General features: G+C 41.4%; 1 protein-coding gene across 1 annotated transcript in view; it reads right to left on the reverse strand.

Annotated features, from left to right (window-relative positions):
• The window catches only part of PLXDC2 (plexin domain containing 2), a 426,562-nt gene that overhangs the window by 228,769 nt on the left and 177,420 nt on the right, over window positions 1-20,373 (reverse strand). The window contains exon 2 of the mRNA XM_080661690.1: window positions 19,715-19,926. Coding sequence (XP_080517816.1) covers window positions 19,715-19,926 — 212 coding nt within the window. The remainder of the gene's footprint in view (window positions 1-19,714; window positions 19,927-20,373) is intronic.

The raw sequence follows: 20,373 nt of genomic DNA on the forward strand, positions 1-20,373 counted from the left end.
AGTCCACTGAATGACAGAGGGGAACTAGCCTTACTGGGTGCAGAGGTCAGAATGAGGATTCCTGGGTGAGTGTTTTGGGCATAAAATACTTGGCTAAGGATGAGAAACACTTAAAAAATGATGGTGTCAGAAACAAAAAATGTTCTCTCTTGAACTGGCTGAAATTCCCAGCAGAAGACTCTGAGAAAAGGCTGTTGGGATGTTATAGATAAGATTAATTTATTTGAATTTTTTCAAAGCACTTTATAATGTATCAGATTCTTTAACTAACTATCTTTAAATTATGCTCAGTTTAGCTATATTTAAAAATAACTCCCTGAAGTAATTGGTAATTAAACAAACAATTATTTCCTATTGCCATCCAGATAAGAACTAACTCGAGATCTATCAGAATTTTCCAAAAAGCTCTAGATTACATTTTTTGTCTCCTCCACCATCTTTCCTTTCTACATGCCATCTCTAGTTTGTACTCATTTATTTGGGTCAGAGCTCTAGGGACACTATTTTACCTTACGCAACAATATTTCAGGATAAACAGAGTTATCTGGGTGCAAGAAGAAAAAGATGGTTAACTGAAGTTTATTTTCTCACCAGGCATTCATGTCTATTGAAGGCTGCATGCAGCTGTGAGTGGTTCTGTCAACACACACAATATGTGGTAGATGTGAAGGATCTAGCTAATCAATTCCGATTCCAAAAAATCTATAGCCAAATTTTTCAGACTGTTAAGGAATATTGTTTACAAATAATCAACCATGAGTAGAGAGATTCATACAAAAAAGAGGTAAGGAATCTCTCCAGTGCCACAAACTAGAAATGAAGAAAGAGAAAACGTACGGTTTGGTCAATTGAAGTGGCTACTTTTCTTCAAGAAAAAACCTACCACGAGTTCACTGGAAATGTGCTATGAGGAAATGGGCAGAAAGAAGACACAACAGGAGACTTGGATTGTGGTGATCCATGCAGCCAGTCACAGGATTGAATAGGAGTAGGACCATTATTTACAAAAGAGTGGCTCAATTCAGACTGGAAGGTTAGGGGTTCAAGTGTTAGAAACTTCGTAAGGATACATTTCAGAAAATGGCATCTACCATGGCCTCTCTTTACATATAGCAGCTATCTTATCCCAATTGGGCGTAAATATCACAGAATGTCTTAGAAAAATAGAAATTTATTTTCTCACAGTTCCAGAGACTGGAAGTATGAATGTAGGGTGCCAGAACCATCAGGTTCTGGTGAGAACCCTCTTCCTGGGTTGCAAACAGGAACCTTCTCATTGTGTCCCAACATGGCCTTTCTTCAATATCGCTCACATGGAGAAAACGGTCTCTCTCTTCCTCTTCTTATAAGGCCACCGATCCTATCAGATTAGGACCTTACTCTTATGAACTCATTTAACCTTAATTAACTCCTAAAAGCCCTATCTTCAAATACAATCAGATTGGGGGGTAGGGCTTCAACATATGAATTTGGAAAGGACACCGTTCAGTTCATAGCACCAGGTGTCAGTTACCAGGAGTCAAGAGAAAGAGCTATAGCGCTGCGGTGCGTGGAAAATGGCAGGCAGGCTTTAGTAGCCAGAAACAGGGATGTGGGTCCTTACCCTCGCTCTGCCAGCAATCTGAGCTGAGCCCGGTTACCTCATCAGACCTCTAAATAAAGTGTTCTGTGTAAGGTATCGCTTATATCTGTAGACACTGCTATAAAACTGGAAAGAAATGCGAAGTCTCAGATTAAACATTTTCTCCCCAAACAGTTGTTTGATTCAGTTTCATTCTTGTTTTCCTCTAAGTTGATGTGCAAATTAGAAATGCTTATGGGTAGTTTATTTATATTGAATACTATTGAATACATGGTGATCATGTAATCACACAGTTTTATTTGTTTGTTATTTATATTTTCAGTAAGCTGGTTATAAGCATAGAACAGACCTCTGTCTTATTAAAAACTAGAGGCCCAGTGCATGAAATTCGTGCACTCGGGGCGGGGGCAGGGAAGAGCCTTAGCCTGGCCTGCACCCTCTTGCAGTCTGGGAGCCCTCAGGTGATGTCCGACTGATGGCTTAGGCCAGCTCAGCCAGCAGTCAGACATCCTTACCACTGCCGTGGAGACAGGCGAGGCTCCCGCCACCGCCTCTGCACTCGCCAGTCTGTGAGCCCAGCTTCTGGCTGAGTGGTGCTCCTCTTGTGGGAGCATCTGTCCTCTGCATTGATCATCTGCGCCCTGGTGGTCAGCATGCATCATAGCAACTGGTCTTTCTGCTGTTTGGTTGATTTGTATATTAGCCGTTTATTATATAAGATTGAAACTTTTGCCAATGTTTCAAATATCTTTGACTTTTTAAATTTTGTCTAAATGTTTCTAAATAAGTCTAGAAGATTTATTGAAGAAATTTTATTGTTTGAATTATAATATTTATGTGTAATTAACAGAATATGCAAAAGTTATTCTCATTATGTGTAAATATTCTTGAAAACTTGGTATATTAAATCAATTAGAACCAAGCATTAGGTTTCTCCTAAATGCAATTCCATGCACTATACTATATCAGAAGAATAAGAAAATAATCCTGGAAGCTTCTTTTAAAATAACCAGTTAAGGTGAGACCTTTAATACCATCTTCTACTACTTGTTTTCAAGGAAAGCATTAGGAAGTGGTCCACCTACACTGTAAGTATAGGAGAAAAGCAGGACAGAAGAAGTCTGAAATATATATCCAAGAATCATACTGTATTTCATTGAATTCAACATAACACGTAGAATGCTGCTTCTGGAGTACACATGGAGGCGACAGTGAGGCGCCTCCCAATGAGGATAGCTTAGTAAGTTTCTATCAGTTAAGAATGTGATTAATCGTCTGTATAGTACGTTCCAGCAATACCGTCAGGTAGCCATTGGATGGATGGGCCTGTAGACATATTTTATTTTGCCATCATTGTGCTGGTCCACTTGTGATTAAGAAAAACAAGTGAATAAAGGGGCAACACTTAAGTGTTTGGATATCTCTCGAGAAACTAAAAGTTTGGTACGCTATGCCCACATTCCCCCAAGGCCTCACTAGGTTTGGCATTCTCCTGTGACTGCCAGTCCCCTGCCCATGACCTTCTTATAACCTGGGAGAAATCCCCTTGCAATAAATCATGCCACACATGCTTCTGTCTCTTTTTAACACCAGCTTGACCCCAAAGACTCAACAAAACAAAATCTGAGTATCGATCCAGTGATTGTCTTTATTATGAGACTTGCAGACGAGTTTCAGAACACCCAGAACCCAAACAAGGCAATTTTAGTGAAATACCAGGAAAACAAATTTGGAATGTGCTAGTAATTTAGGAAGTGGAAAACTAATCTCTCTATGTGGAATTCTCTGAAATGAAAGGGGGTAATCAATCTGAAGTTTTAAAAAAATGGAATTCAATTACTTCATGTTAGAAGTAGACAGATATATAATCCATCAAAAGAATGAAAAGAGAAATTCCAGATTGATCACATGCAGGGGAGCTGGGAACCAGGTCTCTGCTGGTCCCCAACGGGAGGTTAGGGCCTTCCTGTAAAAGGAAGCCTGGGGCCGTGGATAATTTGCCAAGGAGTAAGTGGGTGCAAAACCCTGAAGGTCCCAGTGTCTTCCTAAGCCTCATTCCTTGTTTGCTACTGAGATGCCCAATGGCCCTGCCCATCTAGAAGTATTATGATGCCTGCTGTCAACTGACAAAGCCCAGTTAGCACTCAGGGTGGGTAGACTCACAGCCATGGCATCAGGCCTTCTATCATCACTGGCATGAATAGAAATAATTAAGTGCATCTCTATTCTCTGTCTCCAGGCACATGTGCTTTTGCAGCATTTCAACCTGAGGGGAAGCAGACAGAAAGGCAACAAAGCGGATAAAAACTGCCACAGCAGAAGCCACACGACTGGAGTAAGAGCAGACGCTGCAGCAGCTTGCTAAGCCAAAGGATACCTTTCCTGCAAGTGCACCCTTGCCTTTGCAAACTGCTGGGGCTCAGCTTTGCCCTGATTTAGGGAAATCTACAAGAAGTGATGGTGCTAATACAGCTGCCTCCTACTATTATTTTATATGTGGACAGACTTGAATGTGTAATTCAAAAATACAGTTTGGGGGGTGGGGTGGGGAGAGAAAATTTGTGCAGGCAGCATGAGCTTTGATCAGCACAGTAGATTGGAGGGGGCGGGGGGGGGCTCCAGTGGACACGGGCACCATTTCCAGACAGGCACTGAGGCTGGACCACGGTTCCTGTGCCCGAGGGTCAGGGCTTCTGCACTGTGGCCACGGTGGAAACACTCTCTGCACCTCTGTACTCACCTCACTTTCTCTCATCCTTCATCTCTTCTTTTGCAGAAGAAAATGGTACTCAGATCATTTGAGGATGAAAACAAAATGACTGCTATAAGAGAATCCCAGGGGACACACTATAATCACACCCCCCACTTTACTACGCATTTTAATGTGAAATGGCCAACAAAAATGTCAGGCTTGTGTTGGTGATCTACTTCTAGTTCTTGCCACATTCTATTTTACTTTTAACCCAATCCATGAGTCCAGGTTTTCTTGGTCATAAGGAAGTAAAGTCTTTCTATTCTTTCTGGGTTTTATGTCAAACTGTCAATTAAATACTACCCTCCCTGCATCCAATAATTTTGCTTTGAATCGATGGAAATTTTATGAACATCAATAAAATATCTGGCCTTGTTTCCTCCTTCAAGGACGTTGTAATCTGAGTTAGGTTTCCCTAAATCAGGTTTTTTAAAATAGTCTGGTCATATCATGGCTATGTGGTTTAGAGTGATATCCACAGAGTTTTATTGCCAAACCATGATTCAAATAGAGAGGCCCTCTTGCTTATTCTAGGAGAGAATCTACTTTATACTTCTCCCGTAGGGTTGCAGTAATGAAAACATGCCGGATGGTTTCAGAGTACTGTTAGTAAGATATGAGTTTCTAGTTAATAGAAATACTTGGTTGAAAGTATTTCTTCATTTGCTATAAAGAAAAATGAGGGACCACAGTGATTGGAACAGACACAAGGAGCAAGCCTCATGGTGGGGGTGCATGTGCAGAAAGGGTTACATGAAGGAAGAGAGAATAAGAGAACTTCATTGGATCTGCACCATTGTCATGAGTCCACCATTGTATCTCCTGTCTAGTTTTGTTAATTTCTGATTCCCATTATTTAAAAAAATTCATTGTTCTTTGATTCCTTTTACAGTGTCTCCTCATCTTCCAGAGCCATAATCTGAAGAGTATAATTAAAGCTTAAAACGCTCACTGAAGTAAAAGGGAGTGTTAGCTAGCTCTCCAGGTAGCTTTATAATTTTTACTAGAGGCCCGGTGCATGAATTAGTGCACCAGGAGGGTCCTTCGGCCTGGCCTGCGGGATGGGGCTGAACCCGGCTCTCCAACATCCCCCAAGGGGTCCCGGATTGCAAGAGGGTGCAGGCCAGGCTGAGGGACCCCACCGGTGCATGATTTGGGGCCAGGGAGGGATGCAGGAGGTTGGCCAGCCAGGGATGGACCACAGGAGGGCTTCAGGGTGTGCCCAGCCCATCTCGCTCAGTCCCCATCAGCTAGATCCCGGCAGCAAGCTAACCTACCAGTCGGAGCGTCTTCCCCCTGGTGATCAGTGCATGTCACAGCAAGTGGTTGAACGGCCTTAGCATATCATTAGCATATTACGCTTTGATTGTATGAATGGCCGACCAGACAACCAGGCACTTAGCATATTAGGCTTTCATTGTATAGGATTGTTGTCCTCATGAAATAAAAACACAAACCATGCTGGTTGTATTACTGAAGGAAAGAAGACCCCTAATTCAAGTGTAAACTAAGTGTCTGGTAGAAGGGGCTGTCCAAGCCACCATTTATTTTCTCCACAGAGGCAATTCTTATTTACCATGATTAGGAATGATGCACACAGGTGTGTGCGTATGTGTGTGTGTGTGTGTGTGTGCACACACACACACATATGCACACACCTGTGTGCATCATTCCTAATCATGGTAAATGATTAGGATACACACACAAATATACATTTACAAATTACTAAAACTTCTATTTGCAGACTCAAAACAACAACAACAATCTTCTGGTATATAGCAGCCCTGCCTACACAGAAGGATTTTTTACAGAGAGGAAGGGAGAAGGATAGAGAGTTAGAAACATCGATGAGAGAGAAACATCGATCAGCTGCCTCCTGCACACCCCCTACTGGAGATGTGCCTACAACCAAGGTACATGCCCTTGACTGGAATCGAACCTGGGACCCTTCAGTCCACAGGCTGACGCTCTATCCACTGGTCAGGGCCACAGAAGGATTTTTAAAACCACTGCCTACAATGCCAAGTTCTTCGACTTTAATTCTGCATCTGCAGTTCAAAGGAAGACAGTGATGCATTGGTATGGTGGCCCCTGAGCTGACAGACGATCAGGGCGGAAAGCACTGCTAGTGCCAGAAGAGAAGGGAACAAAGTAGAAAATTACTGTTGGTCCCAGATTCTGCTTCCAGGCTGACTCACTCCTTGCTTTGTTTCAAAGTGGGAAAGCATTTCCTCTTCCCAGCTCCTTTGTTACTAACATTTAAAAAGTCAGTAGAAAATCAGGAAGAGCAGTCTCACAGTCATTTACCATTTACTGAAATTTGCATTCATAAGTGATTGGCAACTAAAAAAATATATAGTTTCCTTTGAAAATGTTTAAACATTTTTCTTAAGTAGGTAAAAATGCAGTTTTTTTTCTTTTGTCCTTTTATGCAAATAACTTCGTATACAGAATATATTACATTCCCTTTTTAACACAAGGCAAGAAATACACATTTACAAAGCAATTTTTTTTTAAATCCTTGAAGTGGCAGTTATGATTGTTCAACAACACAATGTGTAAACAAAGCATGTCAACTGCATTCTAAATCTGCTCAGACCATAGCAAACCTATTCAATGAGGCAAAATAATGTTTTGACCAACATGACAAAAGTGATTTTGGTTCACACTTAAGATCTTTGTGGACCAATAAGTAACTGGACCTTAGTTGTTTGTTCATGTCTGTTGCTGTAACAGATTCATGTTGGAGAAGGGAGGTTGGCAGGAGAGAGGAAGAGAGGCTTTTGAATGTACTGATTATTTCCTTTGTTTAGGTTTATGATGAAAAATATTACTTTGCACAGAGTTTTTGAGGGACAGCAAATATATAAAGAGTTGTCTAAAAAGTTTGTTTATCTTTAAAAGATAATTTTACTATCACAAGGTCCAATTAGTAATAAGATAAAAATTTCTAAAGGATACTTATTATTTTGGTCTAGCACATTTTTCTATCCTATATAATAAAACCCTAATATGCAAATCAACCAAATGTGGAATGACTGGTCGCTATGATGTGCACTGACCACCAGGGGGCAGACGCTCAACGCAGGAGCTGCCCCCTGGTGGTCAGTGCGCTCCCACAGCGGGGAGCGCTGCTCAGCCAAAAGCCTGGCTCACGGCTAGTGAGCGCGGGAGCCTCTCCCACCTCCGCTGCAGGCGGGCAGTAAGGAACGAGGGGTCCCGGACTGCGAGAGGGCACAGGCTGAGGGACCCCCCAACCCCCAGTGCACGAATCTTGTGCACCTGCACCGGGCCTCTAGTTTATTCATAAAGCTATCTTCTTACTCTTTGAAATACATTTTTACCATTTGAATATGACACTCTTCTTTTCTGGTAAAAATTAACCCCATTGAGTTGTAAAAAAAATAAAGCAATATAAATAATAAAGTAAAAAAAATATTACTCATGAAGGGAGAAAGATAAAAAGTAATTAGTTGTTCAATTGGTATTCAAGCAAGAGAAAATGATTGTTTATGCCAGGTTGTTAAGATAACAGATCCTTCTATAATACTATTTACAATGGACAAATTAACTGTTTTAAGTTTCTTTTTAAGGTTTGTTAGTGTTTCTTGTAAATATTTTCAAAACATAAAATTTTAAATGATCTTTTACTTAATACTAGTTTTAAATGACAGAATAGTAAAGATTACATGCAAATATGAAAACTGTGCAAACCATTATAAATGAAGAAAATTGAAGAATATTATAATCAGAATTTTCTTACAGAAAGAAGTCTGAGAATTACAAATCATTAAATTCAACTTTGAAAATGATAAAATTTTCCAGACTAGAATTCATGAAAACCTAATAGTTTAGGCAGCATTATTTTTTTTGTTAGAAATCCTATCATAAGTTAAAACAACTTTAGTTTTGGAAGTACCTAAATGACTTTCTTAATAAAAGGTGCTGTGGCTAAATGAAAATTTTAAGTTAAACAGACACAAATCCACTCTGCAAGCTTTTCTTTCGTATTCCTTTGGCCACAAGTGGGATCAGCAATGTGAATCCAAAAACAATATGGATAGACACATGATTGATTGATAGGTATTGTCTAAAAGAGGAATGATAACGTGTTCTATAGTTTTGTTCTTTAAACTAGAGATACTGTAAATATATGAAGCTTACCAAAAAAAAGCTAGATATTATTTATAAAAGAGGAATTGTATCAGCAGTGTTTAATTCATTCACTCAATTCAGTACCATGAATTCCAAACTATTATTTCAATTTAATAGCTCAGGCTTGAAACATTATATAGAAAATAGCTCAAAACAACTGTTCCCAAGGGCTGCAAAGTTCAATTTTTCTCTTGACTCTAGACAGATTCAGACATCTATGCATTGCTGGGTCATGAACAAAATGGTTTGCTTTTAGGGATACACAAAAAGAAAACTAAGGCAGTCTCTTTTCATGCTGAATTACCACCCATTCTTAAAAAGACCTTTGGACATTTGATGCTTTTCTTAATAGAGTGGCATATTACAAATTCGTTTATGACAAATGCAAAAGCAATGACTATGAATATACACATGCATGCTTTGTTTTAAAGAGACCCTTATCTACCTTAAAGTGCTTCAGAAATACAAGGTGTAGCAGAAATCCTGTGCACACTCAGCAAAGTATATTATTCATCATTGCTTAAAACAGAAATACAATTTTTCATCCCTTAAGTTTAAACAATCAGAAAATGTAAAATGTCTTCTATATTTGTAATGGCCCACTTTTGTGTAGACCAAGCATGTCAAACTCTCGGCCCACAGGCTGCATGCAGCACACAACAAATATTTTTGTGGCCCACCCAATATAACGGTGTGAGCAGTTAGTTACAGTTATGAAAGGAAATAAGTCTACTGTCAGATCCAGAATTACTGGCATTCACCTTGGGTCAGTTTTGAAAGTAATCACTGCAAACAAGATTTCCCCCGAAGTAGGAGAGATAGTAGCAGAGAAGAGATGCCAAGTGTCAGGAAGAAAACATTATTTTTATCTTTGCTCTTGTTCTTTTTTTTTTTTATACAGTACTTTTCCAAATAAACCTACATTTCTATGAAAATTGAAGCTTTTGTTTTTTGGTTTTTTTTTGCGGCCCACATAAACTTAAACCTTGTTTATTTGGCCTGTGTTAGCCTTTGGGTTTGACATGCTTGGTGTAGACCTAATAGTCTTTCCATCTAAGTCACAACATTTGACAAAAACACATGAGACAATTTGGACAAAGACCCATAGAAGCTACTGTGTATCACATAAAATAACAGAATATCATTGATTATCATAAGCCTATATTCCTTATTTTTTCAATGAATTGGTGGTAAATTATAGAGTGCTCATTAATTTGTGAGATAAAATAAGACAAAGACTTTGTGTGAAGTAGTATATCAAATTGATATTAGTATTTCTAAAAGTTAAGTAAACTCATGTCATAGGGGCTGGCAGATTCATGATACTACAAATCTTCATGGGAGTAAATAGTATCCCTAATATTCCCCCAGATGTAGTAATAAAATCATGCTGCTGGCATGCCTGTACCCACTCAGATCTGTTTTAGTCTTTGAGCTACAGTCACTTTTTATTACTCTACTAGTAGCCCTATGCACAAATCAGTGTGCCAGTAGCTCTCTGCAGGGCCTGGCCACTCCACGCCTGCTGCCCAGAGGCTCTCCGTGGCCCAGAGGCCCTCCGCAGCCTGGGTGGAACGCTTGCCTCATCGCCATGGCGATGAAGCAAGCATTCCACCAGGCCACTCACACTGCCCGCTCTCAGTGGCCACTCCCCCGGGACTGGGGAACTCCAGCGGGGTTGAGAGGACTGGGCGCCGCCATCTTGTGGCTATGGGCACTGCCATCTTTGTGACAGAGTGACAGTTAATTTGCATATTACCCTTTTATTAGATAGGATTTCTGATTCTTAAAAAAATCACAGAGAAAAACTAGTCGGTAAAACATGATGCATTAATATAGAATGGGACTGTCTAGTGCAATGACCCTAGAAGCTCTCCCTTTGCTGCGCAGAAACCAGACAGCTGAGGACATAGTTGAAGGGAAGTAGAGTTTGCCACCCCAAAATATGCCTTTTGGGATACTGGTTATTTTTAAGAAATCGAAGACTTGGAAACATACCTTTGTCCTTGCTCTTTAATGCCTAAAAGGAATTTAGATAGAGGACCTGCTCCAGAAAGTGAGATTTAATCACAGATACCTATAGTTTAATATAAGCTAACTGTGATAGGGAGGAACCTAGCAAGGTCCCTTTGATCAAAGTCTTATCTGCGTCCTATTATTAAAGATGGCCCAACAAACATTTGCTTTTTCATCTCCATGGGAATTGCCTTCCTGCTCTTTGAGGTCCCAACCACAACCCATCTCCTCTCCTCCTTAGCTCAAGATGGCATATAAGCCCTTAACTGCCCACTCTGTCCGTGGGTTTCATATTCTTATGGGACCCCTGTATATAATAACACATTTGACAGTCTCTTTCTGTTAATCTGTTTCATACTATTGATTGTTAGTCCAGCCAGGAAAACTTTTAAGCACAGGAGGACAATCATTTTGCTGCCCCCACAACAGGTTATGCTCTGTGCGCTGATCTTGAACTCAACATTCCATGGGACCTGATAACCCCAACCCAGCTCCTGGAGATGACATTTTCTAACACTTCTGAAACTGCTGGCAGGTAAGCCTGGGCTGCATGAAGCTTGATCCTTGACTGTTTCTTTCCCTGGCACAATGCCTTTCACACACTTGTCCAACAAAGAGGAAAAGCAAAGGGGACGCCTCCCTCCCTGGAGCACTTATGGTGGCCAGAACAGGGGACGTGAGCATCTGCTGGCTTTTCTGCTCCTGAGTTCCAGCCCACACTTGGTGACCACATGCTCCTTCACCCTGAACCCTTGCACAGCATATAAAGACTGTATTATCAAACCAATTAATCTGTGCTTTTCAGCATGAGTTTTTAAAATCAATTAAAGATCTAGACCTATGACATTGGTCTGTACTATAATATTTTAATTGAAAATAATAATTTTCATGAAAGTGTATTTTAAATGTCCTGTTGAAAGTTAGTTTGGGCAAAGAAGAAGAATGAGATTGCAAGAAGATAGAATAGAAATTCAACTAATTAATAGTTATCTGGTGTTTCCTATATTAGAAGTCTCCTAACACTGTCATTAGTTAATGCAAAGAGAGGCAGAGGGTAAAATAGGGTCCCCATGAATGGCTAAGAAACTGAGGCTGGAAAAACTCAGTGCAAATATTCTTATAATTAATCTCAGGGTCCTGGGGGGGAGGTTAAATATAATATTTCTCTTTGTACATGGAGAATTCAAATATATTTTTTCACTCTGAAACATAACTCTGGTTCTGCAAATAATTTATATGACTAACACACTTAATAATTTTATACCATGTATACATCATTTTGAAGACTATTCCCTGCCAAAATTATGTTAACTTAATTAGCTCAGGAGGAAGCATCATAGAGCAATGCAGTTGTTCTTTATATAACTCTTTGAAGGACAGTTATGAATCTTCTTCCATTTTTATTTCAACAAAGATTTGACATGTCAAGTTAAGAATCATATATAATAAAGAGGTAATATGCAAATTGACCATCACTCCAACACACAAGATGGCCGCCCCCATGTGGTCAAAGATGGCCACCCCCATGTGGACACAAGATGGCCACCACAAGATGGCCAGCAGGGGAGGGCAGTTGGAGGCGATCAGGCCTGCAGGGGAGGGCAGTTGGAGCAATCAGGCTCGTGGGGGAGGGCAGTTGGGGGCGACCAGGCCTGCAGGGGAGGGCAGTTAGGTGTGACCGCGCCAGCAGGGGAGGGCATTTGGGGGGGACCAGGCCTGCAGAGGAGGGCAGTTTGGGGGGACCAGGCCTGCAGGGGAGGGAAGTTGGGTGGGACCAGGCCTGCAGGGGAGGGCAGTTGGTGGGGACCAGGCCTGCAGGGGAGGAACGTTGGGGGGACCAGGCCTGCAGGGGAGGGCGGTTGGGAGCAACGACAGCTGCAGGGGAGGGTATTTGGGGGGGACCCAGGCCTGCAGGGGAGGGCAGTTGGGGGCGACCAGGCCTGCAGGGGAGGACAGTTAGGCGTCGATCAGGCTGGCAGGGTAATAGTTAGGGGGTGATCAGGCTTGCAGGCAGAAGCAGTTAGGGGTAATCAGGCAGGCAGGCAAGCAAGCGGTTGGGAGCCAGAAGTCCTGGATTGTGAGAGGGATGCCCGACTGCCCGTTTAGGCCGGATCCAGTAGTCGGACATCCCTCTAGGGGCCCCAGATTGGGGAGGGTGCAGCCTGGGCTGAGAGACACACACCCCCTGTGCACCAATTTTGTGTATCGGGCCTCTAGTAATATATAACTGAGCAAGATATATGATACCCTATTTTAATTCTCATTATCTTATTACAGGATGAGCAATAATTGCAGATTACTTCTGTCTGCTATTTTCAGAGCGTTTTCTTCTTTGAAAACTAAAAGTCCTTATCAATATTCTGTAAGAAAATGAATGGGATTAAATAAGAAGTTTAAAAAAACTACATGTTTTTGCCAATTACCCAAACAGAAGAAAATGAAATGGATTTTGTTGTCAGTTGGCATACAATCTCTGGCATTGCAGATTTGAAGACATAAAGCCAGTTCCCAACCCACGTGAAATGGGTGCTGTCACACTTGTGGCTGACCACAGAGCCAGGGGAAGCAATGACAAGGATCTGCAATTAACCCTCACAGTAAAGCAAGCACCAGAATGGTGGGCAAAACTTTGGTCATGGCAGTTAATGTAAGTTAATAATTAGAAATCTAAGTCTTTTTCAAATTTCTATGCTTATCTACAGCCTTTTCCCTAACTACTTTCTCATGTAACTCCATAATTCTCATATAAATTTAATTCATCTTTCCATCCCTAGATATGAGTTGCCTATTCCAACCCCCAATCAGATCCCGATAGCAATATTTTAGGAGCATCAGTGGAATTTTGCCTGATCCTATTTAAAATATTTTAATGGCTTCCCCCAAGTAGCTTCCTGATGAATCCAAAACACCTTAACACAGTGTTGTGAACTGAATTTTGTGTCCCCGTCCCCACCCCACCCCTGCCCCCGGAAATTCATATGTTGAAATCCTAACCCCCAATGTGATCATATTAGAAAATGGGACCTTTGGGAGCTGATTAGGTCTTGAGGGTAGAGCCCCCATAAATGGAATTAGTGCCCTTATAAAAGAGGCCCCAAAGAGCTTTCTAGCTCTTTCAGCCATGTGAGGACTCAGTAGAAGAAAGGCCATTTATCAACCAGGAAGCAGGCTCTCACCAGACACCAGATCTTCCAGCACCCTGATCTTGGACTTCTCTGCCTGCAGAAGTGTGAGAAATAAGTATTTGATGTTTAAGTCAAATCTGTGTGAAACTCACTGTCTAGAAATATTTGACATGTGGCTACCTTCTCACTCTTTCTTTCTGACTTGGTTCATATACCCTCATATGCTTTCTTTCTCATCTTTTGTGGAAGCCAATCTGACACCAACATGCATTTGGGAAATTTCAATTCACTCTTGAGTCAAATAAGTGTGCTCCTTCAGGACTAACCTTAGAATTCCCTTTGCACAGATTTCTGGTTCTGCAACCACATACTAAAGCCTCTGAGAGTTTAACATCCCCTGAAATGGAAATGTTTCATTAAGAAAAACCTACATCAGCTTTTCACATTCATAATAAATACTAGTGACCCGTTGTGCGAAATCATGCCAGACCCAGCACCCCACCCCGCTACGCCATGGGACCGCCCCAAGTCCCAGAGTCCCACCCCATGTGGCCGGTGCATGGGATGGCCCCGAGTCCTGGAGTGCTGCTCTGGGCCGCGGGGCCCCGCCCCCGCAGCATGCACACGGGGAGCGGGAACCCTGGCAGAAGCCGCATGAAGCAGACGCCGGGACCCCTGTGCCCCAGTGGGGCTGCAGGAACCTCGGCAGAAGCAGTGCAGAGCGGCCACCAGCCCCACCCCCGCTGCCCCACCCCCGCTGTACGTGCTGCCATCTTGTGACTGCGTAATAGCATGAGGGTCAATTTGCACATTACCTCTTTATTATATAGGATAGTAACAAAGCTGTTCAGTATCAAGTGGTACTTTTTTTCTTTTGAAAAAATGTCACAAATGCGCATGGTCACATTCTTCCCATATGAAAGTCTTCTCTTTCATTAGATCACTAAACAGAATAGTGGCCTAGAAAGAATCAGGACAGCAGTATTCTGCAAGTTTCCATTACACTCTTTCTGTGAAATTTGATAACGTGTTTTATTACTACCTTACGTTTTTATTCATTATTGTTGCCATCTCTGAGACACAGAAGCAGTAGGATTTTCATTTACTGAGAATATTCTGATGTATTCTCTATACTGCAAATATACCATGGCCATTCTGCCCAGATGGGACATAATGGAATTTGCCTTTTTCATTGTAACATAACCATCAAAGCAACCACACTCTTTTTTATATTAAGCATTTGACAGTGACTTCTTTCCTTTCAAATGCATTACCTCGTGAGAAAGTGCAATAAAATATTAGGACACACACAATAACCAGGTGTGCACCAATTAGCAATTGCTAACTTTTTAAAGAAACATATTGTGCAAATTGTAAAAATAAGATGCAGACACACGGACAAATGTAGACCACAACAGAAGATCAGATAGTTTTCCCGTATGCAGTTAAGAGAAAAATGATTGAGCTCTAGTTTTTAGCTACACTTACCACGCATATTTGGTGACCCTTCTCCATAGCACCTCCTCAAATAAGAGAAACATGCATGATGCAAGAATTGCTAAAGATAACCTGCAGTTTCTAATTTGGTACCAGAATGAGGAAACCATGAGACATGTTGTTGGTAAGCAACTCAATTTAATCTAAGGTTTTTTGGAACCTTTCTATCCTCAAAACCACTAGGTAAATCTACGTGGTACTCTAACTCCCTGTAACTAGAAGTGTGGCCTGTGGTCTAGACACATCTGCATCACCTGAGAGGCACTGGTCAAGCTCACAATTTCTGAGTCAGTTTGGATCATAAAGCTACACTTATACTAGTACAATCCATAAGCCCTACTTTTAAATCTTCCCTTCTTCAAGTCATCCAGGTGCTTTTTAATCAAGAAAAAAAATCGCATTTAATAATCCTTTTCCAAGATTAACCAAAGAACTTATATGCATATATGCATAACCCATGGTCATAGATTCAGGGTTGATTTATGTCAAGTGAAGAATAGTAAGTTATCAACACCATCAACAGGAATAAGATAATACAAGTGAGCTTTATGAGACTCAGTAATTCTCACCAAATACGGACCGCTCAGGCCCTCTTGGTTCTATAAGGCACCTCTGATGCTATGAGTCCTCTGGGCAGCCAGCGGCAAGGTGAAGATACCCGCACTGCTCATGCATGCGTGTGTCCCTGGGGTCATGGGATCCACTGAAGGCTGCTCAAGCAAGGCTGAGTGTGGATGGAATTCTACTTTACCTGAAAGTCCTGGAAGCCCTCATATTCCCAAAGGAATCACAAAAAGTAGCACAGGAATGATTGCCTATGACACCACACTCTCAATACCGACAAATCAGAACAAGGCCCTGTTCTTCTACTACTTGGCTATGTGGTTACACGTCCATAAGATCAGAGAAATTACAAGAAGGAAGTCTCACATGATCCAACATTCAGATCAACAGTGGAATTTGCTCACTGTTGAGTCCATGCTAGATCAAAGGGAAGTACAAATGATTTCAAGCCATCTTTATATCTTCACCAGAAGAATATTAAAAAAAAGAAAAACAACAAAAAAACAATGGCAACAACAAAAAACTTCAATTGGAAGAATTCTTTAGCTGGGATAGTGGGTTCTACAATCCCACCATTATCTGTTCTTGTGCAGAGCCAGAAAAAATACTGTCACCAATTTAAGAGAGTAACAATCTTTGTTTCATAATGAATTTGTGCCAAAATAGTGAATATGCCATTGTCTTTTGTTTTAGTTTAGTGAAAGTGGGATATAAAGTCTAGGCATGGCAGAAGTGAGGACATGCACAGGAATACCTAACGGGTGGTTTTAGTCTCAGTGGGATACAAATTATTTTAAGAACTCCGGGTACAGCCAGGGCTCTCAGGCAAAGTAATTCTGGTTCCTGACATCGACTGTGGAAGCATCTAAAGGAAAAAGCACACAGTCTTTCATGCTATTGCTTGTAATCGGCTATAGAAAGCAAAATGCTTATTCCTAAAAAACAAGGAAGATCTTGCTCCCATGCCCAGCACAGAGCGGTCACTCTATAAACATGTGGTTCATTTCTTTGTTTATTCCTGTTTACCTCAATCCAGCAAAAGTATTTGCCCCAAAAAGAGAAGCAACAATGTTCAAAAATATTATTTCAAGGGCCAGAATAAATAAATTTTGCAGAAAAGTTTCAGATGCAGGCTTTTGTTTCCAGAGTTAGTGGTGGTGCCAAGAGATGACTTATGGGACTTTAGATCCCCAATAATCTTCATCAGTCCCCAGAATGCCATCAAAATAAATAAGCTCTCAAAATAGAGGGAATCCTATTCTTGTGCACATCTAATTTCAAGGTAAGTCCCCTTCCAGCCAGACTGAAACTCTAATAATGCTGCTTTCATATTGCTATCTGGGTGCTGCCACTGTCCAAAATCCTCCCATAATCAAAGTGTCATTTATTGTTCCTTATATATTAGAGGAAGCCAAGTCAAGTAGAAAGGCTAAACCTGAGCTTGAATGCCAGCTTCTGCTTCTTTACTCATTAATGGGCGTCCTTATTAAAAGCACTGAACCTGAATCTGAAACACTAAGCCTGAAATTGCCCTCAGGTAAGTCGCTGAGATTGCTCAGAGAGCCTGGGGGTGCCAATCGCCCTAGGGCCTAGGCTGATATAAGGACTAAGAAAAACAATACCCAAGCAACACTTGGCAGATCTTAGCGGCTGGAACACCCAGCAAACAGCTTCCTGCAGCATCCTTCCTTTTTCTTTTTACCGATTCAAAATCACTGACATGAGGTCTCCCTCCGTTAAAGTAGAAAAAGGGAAAAATTGGCTGAATTACAAAATCAGAGCTATAATAACTCCGGGGCTGTATTTTGAGGAGTGTTCATACATCCTGGAGCAAAGGGCTTTTCAATTTTACAAGAGATTAGGGGGAGTTTGGCATCCTGCACCGAGATCACAGAGCTCTAGGAACCTGTGCCCCTTCTTGCCATCTCAGTGGATGCGGCTGTGTGCAGAGTAAACACCTCTGCTGAGCTCTCCTTTCTTTATGTTGCATCCCAGCAGAAGAGCTTCTCAGGGAAGAATAATGTTGCCTACTCTGAGTTGCTATAACAACATAGTTGCCAAAATAGCAGGCGCACCGCAGGAGTCGAATAGCTTCTCAGACATATTGTGTGACTTCTGCGCCTGGCACACCCTCTGTGGCCTGTTAAAGGTCCTGGCTGAGGCAGCCCGGGGCCACCAGAGTCACATACTAGTTAAGGAGATGGAGAGGGGTTTTGAAAATTGTTGGGCTTCCCACAGACATAGAAGGCCACTGGCCTGTGCTTCAGATCTTCTGAAAAGTCCTCTCACTAATGAGGCAGCAAGTGATGCCTTGATACAATTGGCAGAACTATGTTGTATCTGTTTCATGAACTTGAGCTTTTTCCTAAATAAAGAGTAGTTCACAGCAGTAAAAAAGAATGGTGCCTGATTCTTAAAAAGTATTAAGCATGTCACCTGGGAGAAAGTAGAAACTAAAAATTCAGATTGAAAGAGAATTTACGAATGGACAACGGTCAGACCATGGATGACAACAGAACCCTGACCCCATCCTCTAGATTCTAATCACGACCCACAGGTTGAGAACCGCTAGCAGGGTCGCCTAAGACCAACAGAAAACACAGATATTTACATTACGATTCATAACAGTGGCAAAATTACAGTTATGAAGTAACAATGAAAATAATTTTATGGTTGGGGATCACCACAACATGAGGAACTGTATTAAAGGGTCACAACATTAGACAGGTTGAGAACCACTGCTCTAGAACAACCAGTCCAGGGAGCCAGAACAGAAACTTGGCAACAACTGGCCCATGGTGGGCAGGACTTGATGAATACCTCTCTATTTTTTTGTGCCTGCGTCCAACTCAGGATCAACCACAGAGAGCCACATATGCTCCCCCAACCAATCAAAGGAAGTGTTCTGTTTTTAAATAGCCCCCCTCTAGCTTCTCCAGGCCAACAACCACCAATCAGAGCTTACTAGTACGTAACGATTTCTCTTTTTTTAACTGAAAACCTTTCCCACGCCTTGACTATTTATGAGTCTCCACCAAAGGCAAGTGATGGAGGTTGGCTCCCTTGCTATTGCAAACTGAATAAAACAGCTTCTGTTCTCATTTGGGTGGTTTTTGCTTATTTCCATAAGTGTTATTTTTGTTATATCTAGTATACTAACAAGATCATATTTTATGATTTTCAATGTTAAGGACTGAGGCCTCTGGGTAACCCTAAAATCTACCTAAAATATGCCCTCAGCAAACTTCCAGACTCACCAAACCCATCACCAACCCCTTCTTCTTTCCCTTTCCCTTCCCCTTCCACCTCATGGCTCCACCCATAACAAAGAATTGCTTACAGTCAGAGTGACCAACCATCCCAGTTTGCCCAGAACTGTCCCATTTTTAGCATGGGAAGTCCCACATGCCAGAAAGACCCCAGTCCTGGACCCCTCAGCTCTCTGCCAGATTCTTCTCTCTCCCCACTGCCAAGTTGTCAACCTGGTGGGCTCTTCTCAACCTGCCAAGACCCTGACGAAATGCCCACCTCTAGAGTTAACTTCTTTGACAACAGCCCACCTCCTATCCCCAAGCAGATGATCACTCCCGCCTCCATGCCTGCCATGCTACAGCCTGTATATATTTCTGTACATATCACATGGCATAGGAATGATTTGATAATGGCAAGTAGACCCTCTTCCACAGTACATTCCCAGCAGGCAGGTGCTGTATTGTCTTCAGTTTTGTGTTCCCCTCACTGTCTTCACCACACCAAGTCCATGCTTCTCTGTTTCATGAGTAAATGAATTTGTGGGTGATGAAATGATTTACCTATCTATTTATTTAATATAATTGTTTATTATTGGATTACTGAATATTAACAAATTAATTATTTATCAATGAATTAAATTTATCTTTACAAAAAAAAAAAAAAAAAAAAAGGTCCAAAAGTTCTAGGTTGATTTGAAATGACAGTATGTATATATAGGTGCCTTACCATAAATGTACTCATTAATCCATTTCAATTATTCAGGTTGTTTACCTCAATCTGTGTGGTGTTGTCCTGCCCATCATCCAGCAGCAGGTCTGTGAAGCCTCGGGGCTCTGAGGAGTCTTGGCCCACGCTCGCTCGGTTGGTGTCCACAGCCTTGAGCGGATCTGTGTTCCTTTTCCACCTGTGGCTGAAGGCATGTGTGTCTACTTCTATCTCCTCTTCTGCTTGCGGGAAGGCCTGAGCAACTTGATATTGCCAGTCTGTTTGAAAGTAAATAAAACAATGAATTACTTACCTGCTATGAATCATACACATGTTATCAACTTAAGTAGGAAAAATATCTGCTAGTCATGAAAATAGAGAACTAACTCAAACCAGTGAATCTGTTTAATTGTATTATTTTGAGTTGGTATGCACGTCTCTGAATAGAATGCAATTTTAGGACACATTATAAGTCGTGACAGTGGTTAATGTGAAGACCCAGCAGTCTCTAAAACAGATGTGTAGCCCTAAAGCAATGCATTTTTATTCCCTTCCCTCCCCACCTTCCACAACACACTTCATAAACATTCCCCAGTTGTTCTGAGAAGACAAGCTACAATCCAGACAAAGGAATGAAAAACAAGTGATTCTCAGTCCATTTGAATATAAAAGTCAGACATTATTAACGTGTGAACTAATATTCATTTCACATGAGTTATGTTGAA

This window comes from Plecotus auritus, assembly GCF_963455305.1.
Source record: "Plecotus auritus genome assembly, chromosome: 1".
NCBI lineage: Eukaryota > Metazoa > Chordata > Mammalia > Chiroptera > Vespertilionidae > Plecotus > Plecotus auritus.